We start from the raw sequence: 25,000 nt of genomic DNA, 5'->3' as shown, positions 1-25,000 counted from the left end.
ATGTTTTGTATTTTTTAAAATCCATACAATTAATATAAAGTCCATCTTGTCAAAGCCTCTTGCATAGAAATCCGATCAACACAAGAAGGAATTTTATTGTCTTTCACTTGGACCTGTTTGGATGAACACAGAGCTGCTTTTTAGACCAATTAAGTGAAATTGGTTAACTTCTCAGGGAAAACCTGATAATCTCTCACGGCACACTAGTCTGCCACGACACAGTGGTTGAAAAACACTGATCTAAAACAATGAAGTTGTATGTCTTGTAATGCGTGACGGAGTTCACTGTATTATCTGGGCTTTTTAAAAACATTATAGCAACTCCTCCATCATGCATGTTTTAAAGTTGTTCATCAGAGTATTCACATTCAGATACGTTATTGTCTTTGTGCTGAGAGGAATACACCAAAATGTTGTTGGCATCCACAATAGCGACTTTGTGTTTAAAAATACTAAAATCATTTTCAAACAAACAAGTAAGACGCTTGCAGGTGTGAGGGTTTCTTTTGGATCAAAGTTTTTTAGGGAGCTGTATTTTTCAACTTTTATGACATTTTTCAACTGATTCTTGACGTGCGTTGTCACGTCTTTATCAGATAATTGCGTCCTGAAAGCGTGATCAACTCTGTCATCTGTTTAAAAAAAAAAAAAAAAAAGTTTTGCCTGCTGGTCACGCCTCCTGCCACCAAGTAATCTTAGCAGGAGAAAGTCCAGTGTGTGGGACACCATGAACGCCTCCTCATCATGTTTTATATCGTCCTTGGTTCATCTTCTGATTTTTATTGCGCCTTTGATCCAGTGTTTGTACTTGTTGCTCTCTGATCCAATGACTTGCATTGTCCTAGTCCATGATGTGGTTACTTTTGCAGCCGATGTGGCTGATAAGAGGTTCACCTGCTCTGCTTAGTCTTTTTGTCATTTTGTGAGTTGTCCTGTTCACTTTTTACATTCCTTTTTGTTTTTGTTTCTTCTTGTATTAAAGCTTCTCAAAGTCTCTCGTTTTCTCACGTGTTGCTCAGGATTTCATACACGTTGCATTTTTGGTCCATGTCCGTCTGGTGTAACCAGAGTTTCTGGGGATTGAAATGTGGTTTTGCTATTGCATTGATTTGGTTTTTTTTTTTTTTCATTGTCCTCTATGTGTCTACAGATTCTCCTGGTGTATGGAATGGTCATATCTCTGCTGCTGTTTTTGTTTCTTTGTTTGAACTTGATTCTGTTTCCTTCATGTTTGTCTGTTTTTAACTTGCTATGCTCTTTGATTATGACCCAGTTTGGACTGCTAATTTTATCTTTGAAGTATTTATCTGTTATGCTGCGAACAAGCAGCTGCCAGTGGAGATTAAACTTTTACTAAATGTTGACACTTTTAAATCCAGGTTAAAAGCATTTCTTTTCACATGTGTGTATGCATGAAATCTGCACAGTGAATGTGAACTTATCTTGCTTTTAATCATTTTAATTTACTTTTTATATTATTTTGACATCATAACTTATGCTATGTGTTGCTGCTTTCTTTGCACAATCTGTTTAATGCTTTATGTAAGGCACTTTGAATTGTCTTGCACAGGAAATGTGCTGTATGAATCCACTTTCCTTGCCTTTTTTAAGCCATCATTAATCCTATAAAATATTTTGACATTTGCTGTCCTTTTCTCTTCCGATTAAAGTGAACTGATCTTCATTTATATTAAAAGTTGCACAATGAAGTACTTCTTATAGGTTATGTGAAATGTGCCATGCATTATTATCAGCTTCTAAAACATGGGAGAAACAGAGTGAGAACACAAGGGGGTGTCACAACAGTGCCAGGAAACTTTTCATCTGTCAAAGTTGGACTTTTTTCTTCATACTCCCCTGCGGCTTCTCACTCTTCACAGTTCTCCAGATGAGAAGCGGTGGGAGTTGAAGATTGCAGCAACGTTGACAAGTTGAGCTCCTTGCCACTCTTCTCCGCTTGTTTACAGGACAGACTGCACTTGGGAGTCAGAGCGGTAAATCATGTGGAAGGAAGTCTGGCACAGAAAATCGAAGCGATGATTTCAAAGCTGCCAGAGGTAGAGCTTTAGATAAGTAAATAATCCATCAGAAATGAAAGAATGTGATGAAAGCAGTTTCTGCTTTATTTTGCTTTCTCAGTAGGCTTTGTCGCGAGCTGTTGTAAGACATGCAGTGTGAATTTCAGAAATCAAAGTCGTTATCAGGAAGTTTTCGACGTTCTTTCATCCTGCAGGATGCTGTCTGAGACATGCCAGCTTTCTAACAGCCTTTTATGACTCTTATCAGCTGTGAAATTCCTAAAGTAATCGTAGCCTTAAATGAGTAAATATTAAACTAGATCATCATAGTTACGTGGTTCCTTGATGGTGGGTGGAACAAAAAAATATGAAACATGCAGTATCTGTTTGCCGGGCAGGACATGAAAAAAGTCCCTGCTTATACACACTCAAAGGGAAAAAAAACAAACACTTTTCTTGGATAAAATTGAAAAGCAGAGGACAGAAAATAAAAGGTGTGATATTTCCTCATTTTAAATGTGTTAAGTGAAAGCACCCTCTAAATCAAGTTAAAGTGGATTACAAAAAATATATGTCCCTAGTAGACTTCATTCACACAGAAGTCTGTCCAAAACACGTGTCTTTTTCTAAACATCGGGGGGAATTTTATGATTCAAAGACAGTGTGGCAGGAAATATAAGGTTCTTGACGATTGCAGCACAGCAGAAGTCAGACATTTTTCACAGGGGAAGCTGGCACCATAGAAGAAGAAAGCTCAATTATAATATCAGGTTGGATGTTATTACTGCTGATTATTTGCTTTTGAAGACCTGACTTGCCCCTGAGTTCACTTCCTCTCCTCTTTCCTGGTGTTGATGTGCTCTTTGAAATCTAACTCGCCTTGGAGGTTAATGAATCACCAGGTTGGTGCCCTGTTAAACTTTCACCCTGGCTCTTTGTGGCACTGATGCACACATTCACACTGCATTAGAGCCTGGAACATGGCATTTAAAACTCGAATGCCAGTTTGAGTCGGTCCCTTTAATTATATTTGGCTCAACAACCTACATATGTGCATTTTTAACATCTGTCACATTCACTTAAAATAAACCCAAACATTACAACACGTTGGTGTTAAATGGGACTCCCACCATCAACCTGCAACTTTCAGGATTCCAAACTACAAATGTTTGACGAGTTTATACCATCCAAGTTGCATTAAATTTTATTTATAAATATAATTATTTAATAATTAATTTATTCATAATGTCTCACTCTGTTTGAATCAGCTTTGAACCATCTAAATGCAGTTGTACAATGTAAGTAAGTGTAAGTTTCACTCTCTCCAACTATTTGAGCAACAAATGGTTCAACACAACATTAGTTGATTTGGGTTCAGCAAATACTAAAGTGGCATTTTTTATACATGCTTTATACGGTTTTATACATGCCTGAAAATGCATAGAAATTACATTTAATTGTAAGAGAACATCAGAGGAATGTCAAATTTAAAATCCACCTTGAGAGCAATGCGCTAAGTCAGGGTGGGCAACTCCGGTCTTTGAGGGCCGCTGTCCTACAAGTGTTAGGAGTTTCCCTGCTGCAACACACCTGACACACATCAGATTTAATTAGTAGACTTGCGGAGAGCTTGATATCTAACTCTGCACAAGTCTGCTAATTGTCCATTGATCTGAGTCAGGAGTTTCCCTGTTGCAACACACCTCACGCTTTCAGGACTGCAACTCTGCAGCCATGTGGAGCAGGTCACCCTGCCCTGTGCTATACTGTTCTGCCTACCTGGTTGATAATGGCTCTGTAACAGATTATTTTTAACACTTTTTAAAAAAAATGTTCCTTTCATTTTGAACTCTTGGGCCACGTAGTCTTTAAAACATTGCTGCTGTTGACACTTTTCTCACTTTCCCTCTCACTGACGGCCTGATGGTGACATGGTTCTTCTTTTTAATTTTTTAATTTTTTTTTTTTTTTTTACACCATACAGTATTTACAGACATATTTTAATAGGTTGCTAAAAGTGGTGTCTGTATTTTGTCATTGCAAAAGCTGATGATAGTTGATGATGATGAAGAGTTGATTACATGTTCTTTTGGTAGCTGTTTATCACTGTACTAAAGTTATCGCAACTTTGATTCATTCAGTCATTTTCTGTCATGCTTGATCCAGTTCAGGGTTGCCAGGGGCAACAAGGTGGTTATGTTTTTGCAAACTATTTGTTTGTTTGAAACTTTATGCAAAAAATACTGTGCGGATGTTTTATTTTTTATCTTTTCCAGAGAAGGGGTCTTGGTCTAATTTTGATTCCATTGAAATTTGGGAGTGAATCAGATCACCATTTGGATCCAGGAACTTTTTGAAGGATTCTTTATCATTACGTGATCGGGCCATTTTCATTAAAAATGCATATAACTCCATAATAAGGGGTCAGGGTGTTTGGCCAGGAAATACAGGAGACATTTCCAACAGGTTTTACAAGATATCAATGTTAGATCTGGATCCTACCAAAGTTGTGGATATTACTATCCAGAACGGGAAAATTGTGGAATTTTCATCACTGACAGAGAGCAAATTAAGATATGAACATGCAAAAAAGAAAAAAAGCAACAACAACAAAAAAACAATACATACAGGACACTGTGGATTCATTATCAGTGAATCCAGGAATCTAATTGTGTATCTGTATAAAATTAATGTAAGACTATAATATAGAGTGGAAATCACAATATTGGTAGAAATAAGCTGCTTGGTAGAGTTTTGCACTTTTAGAGTGCGTTTAGTTGAGTTGTATTTATGATAAATTACACAGAACTGTATTTTTATCCAAAGCATGCTATCTTAAAAAACAATTGTGCAGCTAGTAGCAATGCTGAAGTGCCACAGCAGAAAGACTGTTGATGTTAATACACACATGTAAACCAGCACTTCAGCACAACAAATAAAAGCTCATTAGAGCTACAGGAGGCAGCAGGAGGTCACCCTTCATTGTTTGTTCAGTATATTTGAGTTATTACGTTGTAATGATATGCTTTTCCATTTCTATGGGTACTTGTTTCTTTAGATAGACCAGATGGGTTTAACAAGGGACTGGTATGCTTGGTGGAGATCATAGACACTGCATACTTTAAATAAACTACAGTAGTAAGGAGCATCTAGTTTATATCAGGACACAATTCAAAAGGTGTCATCACAACAACAAACATCTCACTTTTAAAAATTACAAGTTGTGTCCAGATTGTGTTGTTTAAGGAAACTACTTCATGCAGCAGAATATGTGAGCATAACCAAGTCAGTAGTTGAAATAAAAGATTAGTTTTCAAAGTACATATCTTACATTATATAGCACAAACTGAATACTTACAGTATAGGTAAACTTTTTCTTGGAAATAACTTTGTACATGGTCTTATGTTATTACCTTTTTTTTTTTTTTTTTTTTTTTCTTTTTTAAACTCCAGCAGGGTTGTTCAGGATGTTGGACAGCGGCACTGCATGACCTGCCTGTTTTCTTAAGGAAATGAGTTTTATAGATTTGAAGACCAGCAAGAGAAAATGTGGCTTCCATGCCGCATTAGGCTTGAGCCTTTTTTTTTCCACTCCAGCATGCACTTTTTTAAGGATAGCTGGTTTTCAAAATAATGAGGAAAAAAAACATTTGTCAAATTTGAAGCTGAAGCTGTTTTGTTTTTTCTTGTCTGTAAAGCGTCTTGAGATGGCATTGCCGTGATTTGACGCTATTTAAATAAAGTTGAATTGAATTGGATTGAATTGCTTCATGTTGAGGACAATAAAGGTGTGAAATTCATTTCTGATTGGTGGGTTAATAAGAAAAAAAAAAAGACATAATCTGCATATTCATTCTCCCTGCCCTCCATTTAACTGTGAATCACTAAGTTTTTCAGAACATCTCATCTGACACATCAGTGAACTTCCTTAATGTTTGCATGCCAGACTTACATTTGGTTTAGCCGTGGCATGTGCTTGTGCAACATTTTCACTGTCAGCATGTATGGCAGTGAGGACACACTCCACTGTAATGTTACTCGTGTTCACAGCAATCTTCAAATGTAATCAGACGTTCAGTAGGCGGTAGTGTTTTCATGAATCTTTCTCACTTCATTTATTTAGTTCCCCTTGTTAAAAGCCCCAAATACACTTGTGAATATCATTCTGAGATTGTTGAGACACGGTGAAAAAACACTTGCTGTATCACATTTCCAACAGTGTATTTTACCACTTTCTCACAAGTATAAGATGAGTCTTCACAGCCATTCATCTCATTCCTGACTCGCAGGCCCCACATGCAGCCACTTCAAATGCGGTGTATAGAATATTTTCATTGATTCATCTTTAGAAACCGTTAAAGTAAAACAGCACATGCGGTCCAACAGCTGCCACATCTGCACATCCATAATGTGCTTGTATAAGTATGCTGCTGCCAACATTGTGCTGACTTACATCTTGTTACAGAAGCAGGCTAAGTGACTGAAGCTAAGTGGTGCTGATTGTAGGGCTTCAAACTAGATTTAATTTGTCTTTCTTGAGTCCATTCCAGGACTCTTTCCCACAGAAAACTGGGGTAAGTTTTGTTGTATTCGCTTAGCAACAACCCTCCTCCCCCTACAATTTGGAAAAAAAAAAAAGTGCCCCAAACCCATATTCCCTGCTCTGCGCTGCTTTGGCACATGACCAGGATGCAGGCAGTTGACCCGGTTCATTACAGGGTGTTTATGGTCCATGGAGAGCAGCTGAGAGCCCCTGCACTGTGAATTTGTGCATCCACGAGAATGCAGGTCCTGCTGTGCTGCTAATGGGCCCTGTCCAAGATTCCTCACTGTCCTCCCCACCAATCTCCCCCTGAAGACGTGGCTGGCTACATCTTGAGATCTTGGATCTTTGCGATTGGAATTCTTTCAGATTCTATAGTTATGTGCTCCATCATGGGGGATGTGTGATTGAGAGAACAAACCAAAAAAAGAGGTGAAGACTTGCAATTTTCTAATACGCAAACACCCTTCCATCATAACCTCACACTGCAAAGTGGATCAGGAATCCTGGGAAGGTTTTTAAATGCAGCTCTCAGAAACTTTCACTGTTTGATTCATGCATGAAAAAATGCAAGTGTAGTAATGTGAGGAAACAGTTTAATTAACAAGTTGAAAAGGTAATTTCACTATGAAGTGGGTGGAAGTTGAACTTGTCGGCTACAGTTGTTAACACAGTTAGACACAAGTCTGTAAACGACACGCAATTTCACGTTGCTCACCAAAAGTCTTCAATAACACCAGAAAAAGGCACTAGACTTGTTGATTTTTGCTTTTAGACTTGCCAGAGGGCTCTGAAAAATGGCTAAATATAGCGCCAAAGTTCTATGTTTTTAGCAGAAATTCACAGTGTGTAATCCGTATACCAGGAAGTTGAGCACTGACAAACGTTCCAAGATTACTCACCTTGCACGCTGCACGTCTATAATGTTAATGTCCCGTTCTACCTCATCCCATAGGTGCTCTGTTGGATTTAGATCTGGTTAACGTGGAGGACATCGGAGTGCAGTTACTCATTGCCACATCCAGGAAACCATTTAGAGATGATTTGAGCTTTCTGATATTAGCATTATCCTGCTGGAGTCAACCAATCAGAAAACATGGCTGTGGTCATAAAGGCGTAGATATGGTCGGCAACAATGCATAGGTAGACTGTGGTGTTTAAACAATATTCAGTTTGTGGTTAAGGGCTCAGCTTGTGTCAAGAAAATATCCCCAACACCATGAGACCAGGTACAAGTTGTTTGAAACAGTACTTTTATTGACTTACAGGAGTTTTTGCAACATACTTTTTGTTTTTTAGGTTGCTGTCTTGGCCTCAGATGGAGATGCCGTCTTCATCAGGGAGTTCACTTTAATTCGTCGAGATCATCTTCCCGAAGAACCTCTCCATGACAGCAGCCAGAAGCCAGAAGACCCGGTAGGTTCCTGATCTAAAAAGCACTCCGCGTGTGTGATGTTTTAAATCTAATTGTTGGTTTTTTTTAAAACTTGTTTTTCAATGTAAGGGGTCTGAAAAAGGTAAATCAGCAAATAAATCCTTTCCAGTCTGTTCGTGGATCTCATCACACCAGAGCAGTGAGAAATCACCAGCAATGAATGCAAGTGAATAATGATTGTGAGACCTCAGGAGAAGAGGTGTAATCTGCCTGCAGGCTGACTTAACTTGATGTGAAACAGGGCTGCACATGCAAACACACACACACACACACACACACACACATTTAACACTTGTGGCATTGACAAGGGTGGAGAACGTTCTTTTTTTTTTTTTTTTTTTTTTTGTCATAACGTTACTCCCATCCTGTCGTCACCTTTGAGAAGACATGAATCCTGCACATATTCAATTCAAACACAGACATTTCACCCAGATATTTTATCAAATTGGCTGTGAGGTAGGGTGGAGCTGCTGTCATCTCGGTCATCATGTAAGACTCATCCTTCCCTTGTGACGGGATGGGTCCTGGCATAGTTTTAAGAATTCTGTTAAAACAGATCAAATGTTTTTGAGCGCTATTGTGTGATTAGTTGCAGGTTTATCAAAGACCAGTTGTGTAATTGACCTAGCTGGACTCGGGTTCCTCTGGTGTGTGTGCATGTATTCAATCACACGGACTCTGCGGTGCTGTGAAAGGTGAAAAGTTCACATTGTTCACAAGTTTTTATGCTTCAAATTATTATTTAACCTTTTACATACTGAATATTCAGCAGCTATCAAGTCACTTTAAACGCTATACACAGTGAGGTTTCTTCTGAAATGAAAGGTTTCTTCTGCTTGAACTCGCCTTCACGAGCAAGTTTATGAGAGCTTATGTGACATTTTATAGCCTGCTTAAACGGAGGATCAAATATCCATCTGAAAGCGCCGCCAGTGAAATTCTTTTCTCATCTGTCCAGTTTGTGTTAACACCACCAACTATCTCTTTAAGCCTTAAATTTGTCTTTGCAGGCTTCATGGAAAAGCAATTTAAAAACTCTTTTAGAAGTCAAGAATTGAAATGCTGTGGTACATTCTTACAGTGCTGCAGTTTAAAACCACAAACAGCGATCTTTACAACTTTTGGATTTCGGAGTAACCCAGCAGCAGTGGGATTTATGACGCGTCGACCTCAAGCAAATCTTTTGAATTTGCATCGGCTTGTTGGTGGGAATTTTCAAAGCAGTGTAATACAAAGGGCATTCTGCATCTGTTGTCCAAGCCTCAGTTACTCGTTCTGGGTTTTTATCATTTTTATTATTTGCTGACAACACACAGGTGCTTTGGTTATGACAGAACATTGTTTATCTGTTACTAGAATAACTAGGATTTCTCTTTAAATCGGCATCTGTCTCTTTTAAATGGGAGTTTGAGAGGACAGCCATGTAACTTTTACAACCGTGAAGAAGACACCAGAGTCTAGAATGACTTGTTTTCAGGTTTAGAAAAAGAATAATGCAGTAAACTAGACTTAAAGGAACTGTCTCACGTATTTCATTAACTGGCAGAACAGAAAAACTCAATCATGGAGATTTCTACATGATCTGCAGAAGAGGAGCCACACTTTTGTTTAATTTCACGACTCAGCTGTTTTCCCTCTGTGTGCCTGTGGCTCTTCAATGTTGGCTCAAGGCTCAATATTAAGTTTGATTCCAACCCAAAATAAACACAGCTTAATTAGCAAGCGACCCAGGAGGCAGATCTCAGACTCTTTTTCACTTTAAGTTTCATGGCTATGCATCAGGGTCAAATGGTGGGCAATAAGGCTGACCTCGCTAGCACCCTTAACCCTATCCCACAAGCCGGCCACGGATGGATTGTTCTTTCTTGAAGGAAAGAGTTTTTACTGGCAGCCTCAGTGGAAGCTGCTCCGATGGAATAGATCTGTCTTATGCAGCTAAGGTCTAATATGCCTTTGTAATTTAACCCGTATAGGCGTCGGTATGCATGTTCTGCTGAACTTCACTAATGTCAGCATCCATGAACAGATTTGCTGTGTAGCCTACTGGCTTGACAAATTCCTGATTCAAAGCATGCAAGGGGTTTGATAGCTGAAATGTTGGCTGTTAAATCTAAGAAAATATAAGTGTATGGTTGCGTGTAACAGTGCTGATCAGATGAGATCTGCACTGAATATTTCTTCCATTTTCTTTTTTCCAGCTTGCTGAAAAAGTGTAACTTTTACTTCCAACACAAAAAAATCTTGTTGTTTGAAACATTCTGTGTTGTTTTGACATTTTACAAATTTACTTACTTCTGTACAAGTTTTGTGCAGTCATTGACTATAAAATTACATTCTGTTTAAGGCTGCATTAAACGAATGCTGAGCGACAGCAGCTTGTTGAGCAGGCTAGCTAGGTAAAAGACTTCTAGCAGCAGAAGCTCTGCTGTTTCTCCTGTAGCATGCACAAAACCAAAATTGTTGACAAAAGCCAACTTAGACGTAAAACTGCATAAGGGGTGGGGAATTGAAATGAAAATATTGAATTAAGATGGAGAATATCGGAATTTTTATTTTTTTTTGCTTCACAATTTTGAATTATAGCTGTCCAGGGTGTACCCTGCCTTTCGCCCAAAGACTGCTGGGATAGGCTCCAGCTTCCCCGCGATCCTTAATCAAACTAAGCAGTTAGGACAATGAATGAATAAAAGAGTGAATGAATAAATTTTGATATATATTTTTTTCAAATAAATGAAAATGATCTATTATAAAAAATTTAAAAAAAATTGTCCTTTTTTTTTGTTGTCATTGATCTTTCTTCTTGTCTTCTTGGACATTATAGCAGCAGAATGATGGTCTGGCTACTGTGTTTTTTTCCCTCATTGAAATTCAGTAAAACGACTCGCGAAAAATGTTTTGTACATTTTTTGGATTTTTAGTCTAAAAAATCTGCAATATCAAAAAACTGCGAGAATCACAATTTAAATCGAATCAGCACCCAAAAAAAATCTACATTGAATTGGGACGAAAGCGTATTGTTATAGCCCTAATAACCAAACTAACTTAATTCATGATATCTGAAAGCTACAACAACAAACCAACACAAATGCTTGTTGATGCGAAAGTCAGCATCGTCAATTAGCTATCACTCTTGCTCTCTTTCTTCTTTTTATTCTTCTGTTTTGTTGTTTCATCTGAGTTGCAAACAATGTTTGGTGTATTCCCCCCACCAATTGGTAAGGAGCATGTGTCAGGCTAGAAAGGAAAAAAATCCAACAAAACTATATAAACACATCCTCTTATAACAGTTTTTTTTTTATCCCAATGTTTTCTTAATAAGGCCTGTTGTCATTAGAAACTGTAAGATGATTTTGTTATATTTCGGATTTCACATTTATTTATCCTTGCCCTGAGTTTATCAAACATTTCCTCCTCTCTAATCCTTATTGCAGTGGATCATTTATCAGTTTTATTGTTTCTGTCATATCAGAGGGACTCAGGTGTCTGGTTCAGACAAAGACCGGCACCAGTGAAACGGGATGTGACCCAAGTCCAACTTACTGTATCAAATGTAAAGCCAAACCCATAAAGGTCCCAGTTCCAATCTAAGGTCCCATTGGACCCATGAAAACCTCCACGTTTGTGGCATGTGGTCCTGGACAAGGGGGGTGGCATACACATTTCTGTTGTCAACACATGTCTTGAAATTAGCTTGTTTAGTTGTACAGGCTAAGAAATAAAAACTAAGAAATGGCGATTTCAGTGTTGTAAAGTTGAAAAGAAAAGGCGAGGAGCTTTTTTAAAGTGAAATTTTGATTTGTGCTCTTAAAGAAATAACCCAAAACATTCACTAAAGGGTTTCCGTACTTCTCACAAGCTGAAAATGCAAGTTCTTTTTAAGAAAAGGCGACAGCAACTGGACTTTCAGACTATGCCTTTTACTTATAATGAACTTTTTTCACAACAGCCACTTTGAGTTGTCTTAGCAGTAAAAACAGAGCTCAGCTGGCTGGACTCTGTGTCCATTATGGCTTCCTTGTTGGCTACTTGATGGAAATGAGCCATCTTTCTCTAGAAGGTCCATTAGTTTCTCTGCCTTGTAAACATTTGGTGCTTTTGGATCATATTTTCTTCCAAACCTTGAAAATATTCAGGATATCATGTTTTGTGGCTGTTAAGTAGTTGTTAATGAGTTACTAGTTTGCAGTAATGACTAAAGGTCCAGCATGATGGAAGGAAACTTCTGCTTTGCCTGTGTTCACATTTCATTGCTTAATGGTTCCATATTCTTGTTAAGATGCTTTAAATTTGTTCCTTTTTCTCTAATCTCATGTTTTTTACTCATCTTTTAAATAGATATTGGATTATTTTTGTTTGCATGTATTCCTCTCTGCCCTAATGCCATTACATGTATAAGAAACTGTCATGGTTTGTGTTTATCTTGGGTCTTTAGTTCTAGTTTCCTGTTTTTATTTGTAGTGTTGTCTTGTTTCCTCTGTAGCCTTTGTTCCCATTCACAGGTTTCACCTGGACTCAATTAGCTTATTCATTTTACCTGTGTCTTGTTCTGTCTTTGTCTGTATTTATAGCCTCTGTTTCAGGTTGATATTGCTGGATCTTTGCTGGTGTTGTTTTCTGTTAGCCTCCTGTGTTTTCTGCCAGTTTTCTCGCTTTAAAAGTCTAGTTTCTGCATCTCTGCATTCTGGGTCCACACCTCCACCACCCTCCTCGTGACAGAAACCAAGGTTTAATGTCTTTACATGCTAAGATGCACACTAGGCAGCAACCGTCAGGGCTCTGTGTTTTTCTCTGTGTCTATTTGAAAGGTTATTTGAAAGTGTGAATAAGAGCTGAAGAGGCTCTGCTCTTTGGCAGGACCTCTGTGATGGGTGTTATTGTGGTTGGGCTTGTAGGATGACAGACTAGTCAGGTGGCAATAATGGGGAGCACTCCGTCACCGTGGTAGCAAAAGCAGCTCACAGACAGAGAGGCCCATTGCTCAGATGTGTGCTGTCTTGGCAGCTGTGTTTTGCATGTAGTGCCAGGTGGAAAGGGCAATAGTCTTTCACAGTTAAACACATCGTTTGTCTTCATTAAAAGGATGGACATGTTAGCTTTGGCTGACAGATGGGATATTTAGGTAAAAAAATTTCCCCCTGGTATGCGATGTGCCCCTCAGTTATGTCATCTCATAAGGCATTTCTGGACCTCCAGTCTTATAGAACTTACTTGCATCTGCCATATGCATATAATCTTACACCTAAACTTAATTTTTTTTTTTTTTTTAAATATGTGTAAATGAAAGCACTGGAGCATCTTTCTTCCACTTTTTGGTCTTTGTGACAAAAAATTCTCTGAAGTTTGACTGAAATTCATTCATATATTTGCACTTAAACAGCTGTCTCCAGCCTTATGTCCAAATTATGCTGGTTGCTATACTGGCAACTTGTTGTGGAAAGACAGGCAATGGAGCCTAGTGCTGAATTTGTAGGGTTTGGCTTTGGCTGTTAGTAAGGGGTAACTATTATCTTGCAGCTAAACAATATACACATACATTACTGAGGCCTTTTCTTATCCACTTCTGCTGTATTTATATGTTGTTGCTAATGTGGACGTAACACCTTATTTTACACATGAATAAACAAGAAAATCAAGTATTGTCTAGTGTGAGACAGCCGGTCAAACAGGTGGGCTCTTAAATTCACCAGATGACGTGAAACTATTTTAAAAAAGCGTAATCACGCTGTCATTGCAAAGATAAGAAACCTAAAGAATGTCTTAGAAAATAAATTTACTTTCAAATGAAGATTTATTATAATTAGTTTAAGAAAAAGCATGATCTGTCTTTCTTTCACTTCAACACTGCATGACTGACTCAGACGTTTGTCTCAAACCTCTATGCTCTATGCTGCAGACTGGGTTGAAAAACATTTAAATCCAAGTCTATTACTACCATGACTGCAGTGTGCTTTAAGTGTGTTTTTTTTCTTCTTTTTTTTTTTTTTGCTAAGACAGCAGTTTGAAACAAATTTGTTTAAATTTATGTGTGACAGGCCAGAAAAATGTTTTGGTTTTTTTTTGACTTAAAGGTAATGTTCATTTCTATAAACAGAAAGAGAAAGAAAGCAATGGCAAGAAAAAGCAGTGAATTGGGGGAATTTGCCTTCCTGGTTAGCTGGCAGACTGTTGTTTGACGCATACGAGTGCTGTTTAGTGGCTCGTTTCCAGCGCTCTTGGAGAAAGTGCTGAGTGCTGGTGGATGTGGTGTAAAGCCACGTGGCTTTGGACTGGGGATCTTTCTTTCACCCCTGTGTTTGTTCCACCAGCATATGTGTTCAGTAAATCCTTGGCCCACACTGTACCACAGCGAATCTCTCCCCCCTGCTTGATGTGGTCTCACATCAGTGCATTGTGGGTACTGGAGTGGTGCTGCTGAGGTAATACCATCACCCCTAGCCTCAACACCCATATAACAAATGTGGGTGTGTGTGTGAATCCTTTCAGTCAGTGGTGTGTCTCTGGCTTCATGCACACTCCCATCTGCAAAGACTCTCAAAGTTTACTCTCATTTAATCCCACAGTTGTTTTTGTTTGCATGCTGACATGTGCACATATTGTGCTGCATTATAAAGAAATCCATGTGTTTGTGATTTCTGAGCCTTCAGTGTTCAAAACTATCACATGCCACCTTGCCCTGATTTCTGTCTTTGATTAAAGGAGAAATGACCCCCCTTATTTCTACATCTACCTCCCTCCCTTCCCCATCAGCCCCCTTCTTCTCTCACCCACTGCAATATCTGCTCCTCTTCTGCGTGTGAAGGCACGCACACAGTTTCTGGGCAAGTGATTGATTTCTGATTGTTTACATTTTCGCTCACACTCCTCTGTGCAGATGTTTGTATTCTTCTCCATGTTTGGCATGCATTTACTCAGGCATGCACAGACACAAACAGAGAGACGCTCACACAACAATAGAGTCATGCCGAAGCCAAAAAACTCTTTTGCCTTGGGTTTTGGCATGGCAGGTACTAATTGCCTCCAAGTGTAGAGGCGATTGTTACTATTAGACATTTTAGTCTCTGTCTCTGGATGTGTGTTTGGGCATGTGGAGGGGATCATTCAAGGTGCTTGTCATAAATGTGCTTTCATTCAGGTTAAATTGGCTCATAGTAAGCTAAACTGAATTTTAACAAAGTCTTCAAAACAGGGATGCTCCAGCAAAATGATGACATGTCAGTCAGAAAAGCTTCTTTTGAATGTGAAAGCCTGACAAACTGTAATTCTTCATTTTCAGCAGCCTAAAGATATGTTTAGTTTCCATTACAGTTTTCATCCAGTTGTTCTTGCATTGAAACGGACAGCAGGAAGGCAGCTGCTAACTTTTGATAACTGAAGTAGTAAGCTGCAGCGTAAGCTTCTGTATAAATTCATTGTGCATTCTTGGCTCAGGCAGCCTGGAGTATGTAGCCAATCTCCAGTGTAAGCAACAGTGTTAACCTGAGTTACAGCATTAATTATGTGCTGCTGAAGGATCCCTGCCACCCATGCAGAGCACAGTCAAGGTTAAGCACTGGGCAAGCTGAAATGCAAAACGTATCCCTTGCTTTTCATGTGGGCTCAGATTGCTCTGTGGTGGTGTGCAGACATGTACGACACAGCAGTAGAATAAACATGTACATGTCCCAGTTTTTCTGTCTGGAGAGTTGTGTTCTCTGGTTCATGTGGACTGCCTTGCTGTTTCCAGTCCAGTTGATTGGTTTGCTAGAAGGAGATGCTCACAGTAGTTCTGAGTTGCAAAGAGAACCATAAAACCAAAAACACAAGAGAATACCAGATTAAAACCAAAGAAGAAAACAACTGACAAAACCAATTACAGAAAAACAAAAGAACAGGAAAAAAGAGAGAAAAAGACGCTCACAAATGAATGGTTGGTGTGAAATTTCATGAGTTGGTTTTTCTTACCTTTTATTAAAATGATTGGAATTCTTTGTGTTTTCTGAAAGGCTGCTGTTTTTTTTTATTATTTTGTTGTATTTTGTAAAAACACTTAAACTGTTTTTTTTTTTTTTTTTGCTTGTTTGTTTAGTTTTTCTGGACTTTCATTTTTGGGTTTGCGGCTTCTCAGTTTGAGATGTTTTGTCTTCTGGTGTGTTTTTAGTTTCAAATCAGATTTCCCACTGCCACCATTATTATCCTTGTTACTTCCTGGTTTCTTGGCAGAGATTGTTCCCTCGTGTCAGTCCATTCCTCTTAACTTTCCTCTCTATTGTGTTCACAACTATTTATTTTGATCATTATCTCATTGCATGTCTACATTGGTTTACTTAGTTTATTGGAAGATCCCCATAACTTTACACTTGTCTTTTGTTGCTATCCTTCTCATGTTCCCATCCCATATTAGTTCCCTTTTCTATGTATGCTGAGAAGCCAGTAAATATTTAATTGTGTCATGTAACATAGTGTTAACAAGCAGAGAACATCATGTAATTGTGGACTGCAGTATTATAAAAACAGCTTTTTTTCAACCAGAACCACCTGTAGTGTTGTTGAGTTTGGAGTTTTCATATGAACCTGAAATAGGCCAGGATACAAAACAAGTTAAATCTAAGCTAACGCAGCTATAAAAAAAACAAAACAAAACAAACAAAAAAAAACTATTCAGTTGGCACATGCTTCAGTCTTTTATGAACCCCTTAAGGCTCCTCAAAGATGATGTCCAACATAAATGGAAAAGGTCATGAAGCTGCTGCAGATTTGTTCCGTTTATGAAGAACCTACAGAACTTATCCATAACCCAAATGTTACTAAACAGAAAACTGGCCAAATTCAATAAAATGAAGAGGGGCAATTCAGACCACCCCACAAAGGACTGTAGGATGTGGTGTCCTTCCTATAACCTAAACCAACATTAGCAGAACCTCAGAACAAAAAGACACATGTCACATCACTAAGTGACTAAAGAGACGTAGCAGAAGAGCTAAACCAAGAGTCATCAACAAACCGCTGCAACACGAGGCTGGAAGGAGAAAAGAGGTTCCTGTTGCCTCTTTAGTAAGACTCTCTAATGAGACCCGACCCTTATAAGACAACGTGACATAGGAGCTCCTCTTGTTTTTTCTAATTTCAGCTTTATCAACACTAAAGCAGGGCTGTCTAGCTCCTGTCCTTGGGGGGCCACAATCTTGCAGCTTTTCCATGTATCCCTGCTCCAACACACCAACTCAAATTAACAAGCCACCGAGCAGAACTCCATTGGCTTGTTGAATCCATTTTATGCATGCCAGGTGTGTTGGAGCAAGGCTACAGCAGTAACCTGCAGAGCAGTGGACTTAGATTTTGTTGAAGGTGTTTCAACTTTTCGGCCCACTGGTTCCAAGGTTGGGCTTTAAAGGGTTAAGTGGTTTTGAATGTGGCATGGTTGTTGGTGCCAGAATTGGTGGTCCGTGATTCGCAAAGATTTTCTCACACAGCCATCTTTGAGAGAACAATGTGAAAAAAGCAGTTGCCAGCACAAAAACGCCTTGTTGATGTCAGAGGTCAGCGGAGAATGTGTACACTGGTTCGAGATGATAGGAAGCCAATAAGAACTCAATTAACTATTGATAACAATCACGGTATGCAGAATACCACCTCTGAATGCCACAACTGTCAAAACTTGAAGCAGATGATCTACAGTAGTGGTAAACCACACCAGGCGCCACTCATGCCAACTAAAAACAGGAAACTGAGGCTTAGAAAAACTTTGCCTGATCTGATGAGTCTTGATTTCAGCTGTAACATTCAGATGGTAGGGTCAGAATTCAGCACAAACAGCATAAAAGCATGGATCTATCCTGCTCGTATCAACAGTTCAAGCTGCTGCTGCTGTAATGGCAGCGGTAATATTTTGCTGGCACACTTTACGGTGTGTTCAGACCAAACGCGTTTTGAGCATCAAGAGCAGCAGTTTTCGATGTAAAGTCTATGTGGAGGCGCGGCAAAGGGGCGTCGACCTTTCTCGCGTCACGTTTTGAGCGTTGGCGTTCAGAGCGATCAGCTCGCAGCTCCTGGAGGATTTCTGTGGTGAACCCAGACACGGAGCTGAGAAGCCATTACTCCTGTGCAAGATTTAGGATCACCATTCCTTGCTAAAAAGCTGAATGTTACTGATTTGGCAATGTAGTAGGATACGTAGCCTAGCAACGTTTTGTTTGGGGGGTGGCGGCTCTCTGCTGAGTGCGGCTCTTGTTGCATTAACAGTGACTATCTCTGCCCTACGATGACGTTCTCTAACTTTATTTATTAGATAAAACCATGCTATCATAAAATCCGCCATCATTCAAACTGACTGGAAGGAAAGTGCCACCTTTCCCCCCTCTCTTTTCCGCCGCGTTTGCCGCTCACTCCAGACAAGCGGCAGACGCGGCAGGAGCGTCAGGAGCATTTTGGGCGTCGGACACAAAAGTGGCAGCTTCGTGAGCAGCGTCGAGAGTACAGCGTTTTGAGGTCAAAACGCGTCTGGTCTGAACACGCCGTTAAGCACCTTTAGTTCTTTTAATCCACTGTTTAAACTGCACAGCCGATCTGAGTGTTGTGTCCATGTTCATCCCTAAATGACAACGTTTACCATCTTCAGATTGCTACTTCCAGGAGGATAATCCAGCATGGCACAAAGTTGGTTTCTTGAACATGACAAGTTCATTGTGCTCCAATGACGTTCACAGCCACATGATCTCAGTCCAAGAGAGCATTTTTGAGATGTGGTGGAACAGGAGATTTTCATGAAGACTGCAGCAAACATGTCAATGCAGAGCAAAACCATCACCATCCATCCCCTCCAACTAACATATACTTTGTTCTAAATGACAAAATCAGTCTCCAAAATGTAATTAAATCTGCTTTCATGCAAGGTAGAAAGCGGTATGACATTTGTTTTTGGGAATTCATACTCGTTAGATTTGTCAGTTTCTTCATATCTTTGGCTGCACAGGACTAACTTCATATTGAAAGGATTTGGTGTGAACATGGTAGCCTGTCTCTGGTCCAGGCTTAGCACCAATCACTGCAAACTCGTGTAAGTACTCCTAAACATGAGAAAATCTCCATCAAATGTATTCAAACACTCAACCTCCCACCTCCTGCACATACTTGCAGACAGTTTTCGCTCTGAGGGGGAGAATGTAATCTGTTCACAAACCACAAAATTGAAAAATGACTCTGACACTCTTCCAAGCTGAAAAGTCAGCAAGGCTTGCAACACAAGAAGGCCTACTTAGACCAAATCTTTATACAACACAGAGGTAAGCCTTTGACTTGAAATAAGAATAATTTAAGGATCTCTTGAGGTTGTGTTCGTTGGAATAGCTCTCTCGCTCTGCTTTAAGCTCTCCCATGCTTACACACTCACATTTTTGCAAGATGAAAATCTTCCAAAAGGGTATCGCTGCTCCTCTCAGAGCCCCAGGAACACTAAATATGTTTTAGTGATTCCTCTGTAAAGCTTAACTTATTCTCTTATTTAAAGGTCAGTAAAAGATAAACTGATCCTAACAATGTTAGAAAAACCCTGGTAAATAGAGCAATGTGTTTTACGTCCTTAGTGTATTCTCATTTATTTATCTTTACTTGTTTGTTTGATTGGTCAGGTAAATTAGGTAGTTCTGGTTATTTTTAATGTAAAAAAACATCGGCAAAACCAGACGTTTCTTTTTCCAACAGTAAACAAGGCCAGTATCCAAAGACATTGGTGCATCTTTATAATTTGTCGTAAAGTTTTCTGCTGCATGGATGAGTAAAATACATGGATACTGAATATCAATTCAACTCAGCTTAACAAAAGAAATAGAGGGAAAATGGAAATATTTTGTTATTTCAACTTTTTACGAGACATTTAACTCAAATCCAACCTGTTTTTTGTATAATTATTGGAATGTTACTCTTTAAGAGCTGTTGTTAACAATTGGATATGGACACATTGGCCATTTTGGACATGCATGATAAAAACGCAAAGAAAAGGGAAAAGAAAAAGAGAAAGGAAAAGGGCAAGAGATATGACAAGAGTCAAAATGATTAAAAAAAAGAAGAAAAAAAAAGAATGATTTTTATTGGCTGGAAAGGCCTCAGAAGAGAAACAGGATGTAAGACAGGTGTTGAATTAGCCTTTGTCAGAGCGCGCTAACGTGTTCAGCTGTTCTGTTTTGAGAAACCTTTAGTTTACAAGGGTGGTGCAGAGGTCTGAGATTTATGTTTCATGATTTCTGTTAGTGTTATTTAATAGGATTCTCATTTACATGCAATCGATTTCTATTCAACAGTAGGACTCAAAAAAAAGTCTTCTTTCTGTGCATATGGGAAATATTTTCATTTTTCATTTAGGCATACAGTCCCCCTATGCATGCATCAAATGAACATTTTCATGACACATGCACATATCACGTTGATGGGGGCAAAATTAATAAGTTCCAATAAACAAAAAAGTTTAACCATTTAAAAGATAAAGTCTGCATGAAAACTAGCAACAGTGTCTCAGAAAACAAAGTACCTAATTTTACCATGTGCTGATATACTGTATGTATTATTTGTGTAGCACCTATACACTATATAAAACACATATACACTATATAAAAGACAAAAGACACAAAAGTATTGCTGTTTTACCTTCAACAATGCAGCTTATACATTTATAAAGACGACACCGCAAAAACTCAGCCTTGAAAAAACAAGAAAAAATATACAAAAATTAGGGAAATGTTGCTTAAAATAAGATAAATTATCTGCCAACAGAACAAGAAAATTTGGCTTGTCAAGACTTCCCAAAACAAGTAAAAATACTCTTAAAACAAGAGGAATTCTCTGGCATAAAAACTAAAAATAATCTTACCTTTAAAAAAAAATAAGCATATGTGTATTCAGTTTAAGATTTTTAATCTTACTTAGATTTCAGTTTTTGCAGTGTAGACAGCCCATTGAGGTACAATACTGGTCTGTATAAGTTGAAAACGGCACTGCTGAGGGTAGAGCAGTACCTTTGAGGATATCGCAGGCCTTTGTACAATTATGTATTTTATTATCTCAACATGTACCGTTTGTATTGAACCTAATGAGGTTACACACTACTGTCAACTAGGAGATATTACATGTTATTTGTCTCCCAACAGATTCAATGATTTCTTCATGGATGAGTAAATTATGCAAGCGTATTTTCTGATAACACCTAACACAAACCTAATGACGCCTCGTGTTTGAGACTGCATCGAGTATAAATGCTCTGTGTTAAAATGGAAGATTCGCTTTTGCTTGAGGTATTTTTTTTTTTCTTTTAAACTTTTCTTTGGATACATTTATCATTAAAGAGCTTTTCTGTTGTGGTCAGGAGAACACCGATTAGCCTTCTGAGGAAAACTTACCTTTCCTGTGTTCCTCTTTCAATGTGAGCTGTAGAATGATGTAGTAATATCATAACCAGTTGAAGTTCGTGTCTCACACCAGTTGTGCTTTTACATTCTTCTGTTGTATATAACTCAACCACTTCAAACACTTTGTCTGAGTTATAAACTAAAACAACTCTACAAGCTGTTATTATTGGCAGATCCTGCGGCGTAGGGATACTTCCTCTAATATTTCTACAAGCAACTGAAAGGTTTATGCGCACCCAAAAGCACATATTGAATGAGTTGACAGGTGTGCGCACCTGAAAAACAATCCCAAACACAGATTTAGAGCATCATATTTCTGCAAAGAATATATAAATTTTCTAAAAAAAAGTACAATGAGTAGTCTAAAGTATAATGCTCCATCATTAATGCACAAGTAGATCAACAACGGGACTAATAAAACACTATTAGAATTACGTTTTGCTGTTTTTGATACATTCAACCGTGTTTGTTTAGCATTACATACAGTTTTAGCTTTATTGTTTCTGTTGTGACTTTTGCTGCTTCAAAGCATGATTCTAAACCAGAGGTATAGGGTTACTTGCCAACATCTGGGTTCATTTTCTAAGAAATCTATGCCACAAAACATCTACAAATGAACCAGACTTAATCATGTTACTGGTAAGTCTCATAGGTTGAGCAAGTCAAATTTCTACTGTTTTAATTGGTGTGTTTTGCATCAACAGTATCCACCCAACTTTCCATCCAGCTCATGAAAGAGTTGAAAAGAAGACATTATTCTACTGTACATGAACGGATGCTTGTATTTATGTATATTTAATTTGAACCTATTTTACAGTTAATAGGTAGTGTTTCTTTCTTTACCTGGAATGATGAACACAACCTTCAGTAGAGCGAGATGTGTTTTCAAAACAAGTGACCATGGTGATGTATCTTTGTGAAACCTTTATCCTGGGCTACAAATTCTGCTTTACAGTGAGGGTCCCAGGTGCATCAGGTGATGTACATCCTACCACAACATAGACAACAGATGCAGACTTCCTGGATTCCTTTTCCCCAAAGCTTCCCCCCTTCTGAATAACAAACCAAATCATAATGAAAGGTGACCCAGCGGAGTATTGAAGCTTCCAGATTTATGAGGTTAATGGTGAACGATGAAAGTCTTATAATGAAAACACTGTCCGGAGGCGTCGGGCTGGGAGCCAGGGTGTTAGTTGACTTAAAACAACCGTTCGGTCTGGTGTAACCTTGTCCCTTGATGAAACGTCTCCATTGTCTTGTTATACAGTGTGCTTGTGAAGATAGTCTGTCTGTGATTTATGATGTTAATCTTCACATTGCCATGGAGCCAACGTAAAGCCATCAATCATTCGATTGCTGAAGAAATCATTTATATCCCAAAGAAAGCAAGAGCTCAAAAGGAGTATTGTCCTCTTCCTCTTATTCCTTATGACCCCTAAAATGTGGAGCACCGTGACATTTCCTCAGAGTCAAGAATGTGCTGCTAGGTTATGATTTGTGGCGCCTTTTGGTTTACAGGTTGAACCACAAGCAAATGAGCCGTATTTCTCACAATCAGCTTTTCTGAATGACCTCACCGGGATAATGATAGGGGCTGAAACACAGACGAGCTCTTCTTCTACTTCATCTTTCACTGGGATGCGGCAGATGATGGAGTGATGGGATGTGGTGGTAATGGGGATGAGGGAGAAGCTTAAAGGGCTGGCGCTCTTTCGCCTTCAATTTCATGGCGGCACGTGGCAAAAGACACCAATTAGAGGGGGAGGTGGGGAAGGTAGGGGCGCAGAGTGAAGCTGCACTTGATGAGCTCAACGGAGGCTCCTGTCTGGCCCACACAAACACAACACAGCGCTCAAACAGGGGCCCCTCTGGCTGCGTTGTGTGTTTGAATGTCTTTACTGATTGTCTGCAAGGATTTGAAGACATGAGCAAAACAAAGGAACGGTGTTTGTGTTTAGTTGCTGATGATTTAAAATGTGTACATATGTGTGTGATGTATGGGCATGCTCTGTTCCGCTCTGTGTATGACTGGGAGGAGACTTTCATTTTTATCACCCTCTCATTTAGCGTCTGATGCCATAAGCTATGAGCTTAGACCACCCCAAAGCGTGCAGACGTGTCTTATCTGTATGTGTCAAGTGTACTCAAACAGACTCTTTAAATGCTTGTATGTGTTTAAGGTTGTTGTAGAAGGCAGACATGAGAGGTAACTATCTGTCGATGTCCCTTAGTTTCCACTGACTCGGGTACTGAACTGTCCTTACGAGATTTAAAACTGTAGGGAAAAGCTTCCAGTTTTGCCTCTCGGACACAAGATGCTGCTCTTGAGCCACAAAGGCTTCAACAACATCTGTTTTAAGGCAACTTTTAAATAACCACTATGTATTTTAGTGCCATAATCAATCAGTGTGGAATCTTACAGGTTTGAGATTTTTTTATTTTTTCTTTGTGAATCGTGTTCAGAAATATACTGTTGACATGAAATGAAAACATATCCTTTATGTCCTGAGGGGAATCCTGATGTTGTAGTTTGCTTTTTTTAAATTTTTTTTTAAAAATGAGAAATAATAAATAATCAATTGATAGAAGTTTTCAGTGGCTTTTTGTCTTGCAGTTTTTGGTGCTGTTTCCTTGCTGTTTTGTGTCGAGGATGTGATAAATTGGTCATTTTGTTCAGCAGCTTGTGCTCCACAATCATTGGTTAGTTTGCTTAGGTTTTTTTTAGGTCTCTGGTACTAACGACAAGTTAGCTGCGAAGCTAACTGCACTTTCCACAGCAGATTTATAGAAGATATTTTATATTGTGGTGCAGACATCTGAGCATCTGACAGTCTGCTCTTCACTTCTCCTGTGTTGCATTTCCAGTCTAGTCTGTTGTTCACCTGAACTACAAAGCACTTATTCCTCCACCCCCTCCACCTCTTCTCCCAGGATGTTAACAACGCTTTGCTTGTTGCTATTCCTCCACAAATGCACACTTTTGATTTCCTTTTGTGATCACTGTAATTGTTGTTTTTTCATCCATGACTATTTTACAATTTAGAAATATTTCATTTTATTTTAAAGTAAAAAAAAAAAAATCCAAAATTATTGTATTTAGATTATTTGCATTTTTTTTTCTAATGAATTTGAACTGAAATTAAATCGAGTAAGTCTGCCTTTATGTGAAAACGTTTAACTGAAAGTTTACATGCTTAGCTGTGGCGTCTGTTTGGCATCTTGACCTCAAGGGTTTTCATCTATTTATCTGTGCTCAATATTTTCGAAAGCAGTTTAAGGCTGTCTTGACTGTTGGCTTTGGTTGTGTGTTTTTGCCTTCTGTGTACTCGGCTGGTTTAAACTTTTCTTTCAGTATCTTGTTCAAGGATACACAGATATGGAGAAGCCGGGGATCAAGCCAGCAACATTGAAGATGAGGGACAACCAGTTTACCTTTTAAACGGCAGCTGTCTGTTAGGACGCATGCCTGTAAACTGCTTGCTCATTCACTGCTTTCTGCTACTGATTCTCTTCTAACACCAAGCTGACTCCTGTGAGTGTTTTGGTTTTGGGTCCTCATCTAAACATGTACATAATGTCATAGACATTCACGAGAGCACATTTACTTTGGAGAATGAAGACTTGTGAACTC

At 38.8% G+C, this 25,000-nt stretch overlaps 1 protein-coding gene across 1 annotated transcript in view; it reads left to right on the top strand.

Annotated features, from left to right (window-relative positions):
* Positions 1 to 25,000, top strand: part of adamtsl3 (ADAMTS-like 3) — a 118,850-nt gene that overhangs the window by 39,018 nt on the left and 54,832 nt on the right. The window contains exon 2 of the mRNA XM_079257907.1: positions 7,861 to 7,977. Coding sequence (XP_079114033.1) covers positions 7,861 to 7,977 — 117 coding nt within the window. The remainder of the gene's footprint in view (positions 1 to 7,860; positions 7,978 to 25,000) is intronic.

The sequence above is a fragment of the Telmatherina bonti genome, assembly GCF_933228915.1.
Source record: "Telmatherina bonti genome assembly, chromosome: 18".
Taxonomy (NCBI): domain Eukaryota; kingdom Metazoa; phylum Chordata; class Actinopteri; order Atheriniformes; family Telmatherinidae; genus Telmatherina; species Telmatherina bonti.
This window is presented reverse-complemented; position numbering and strand designations above follow the sequence as displayed.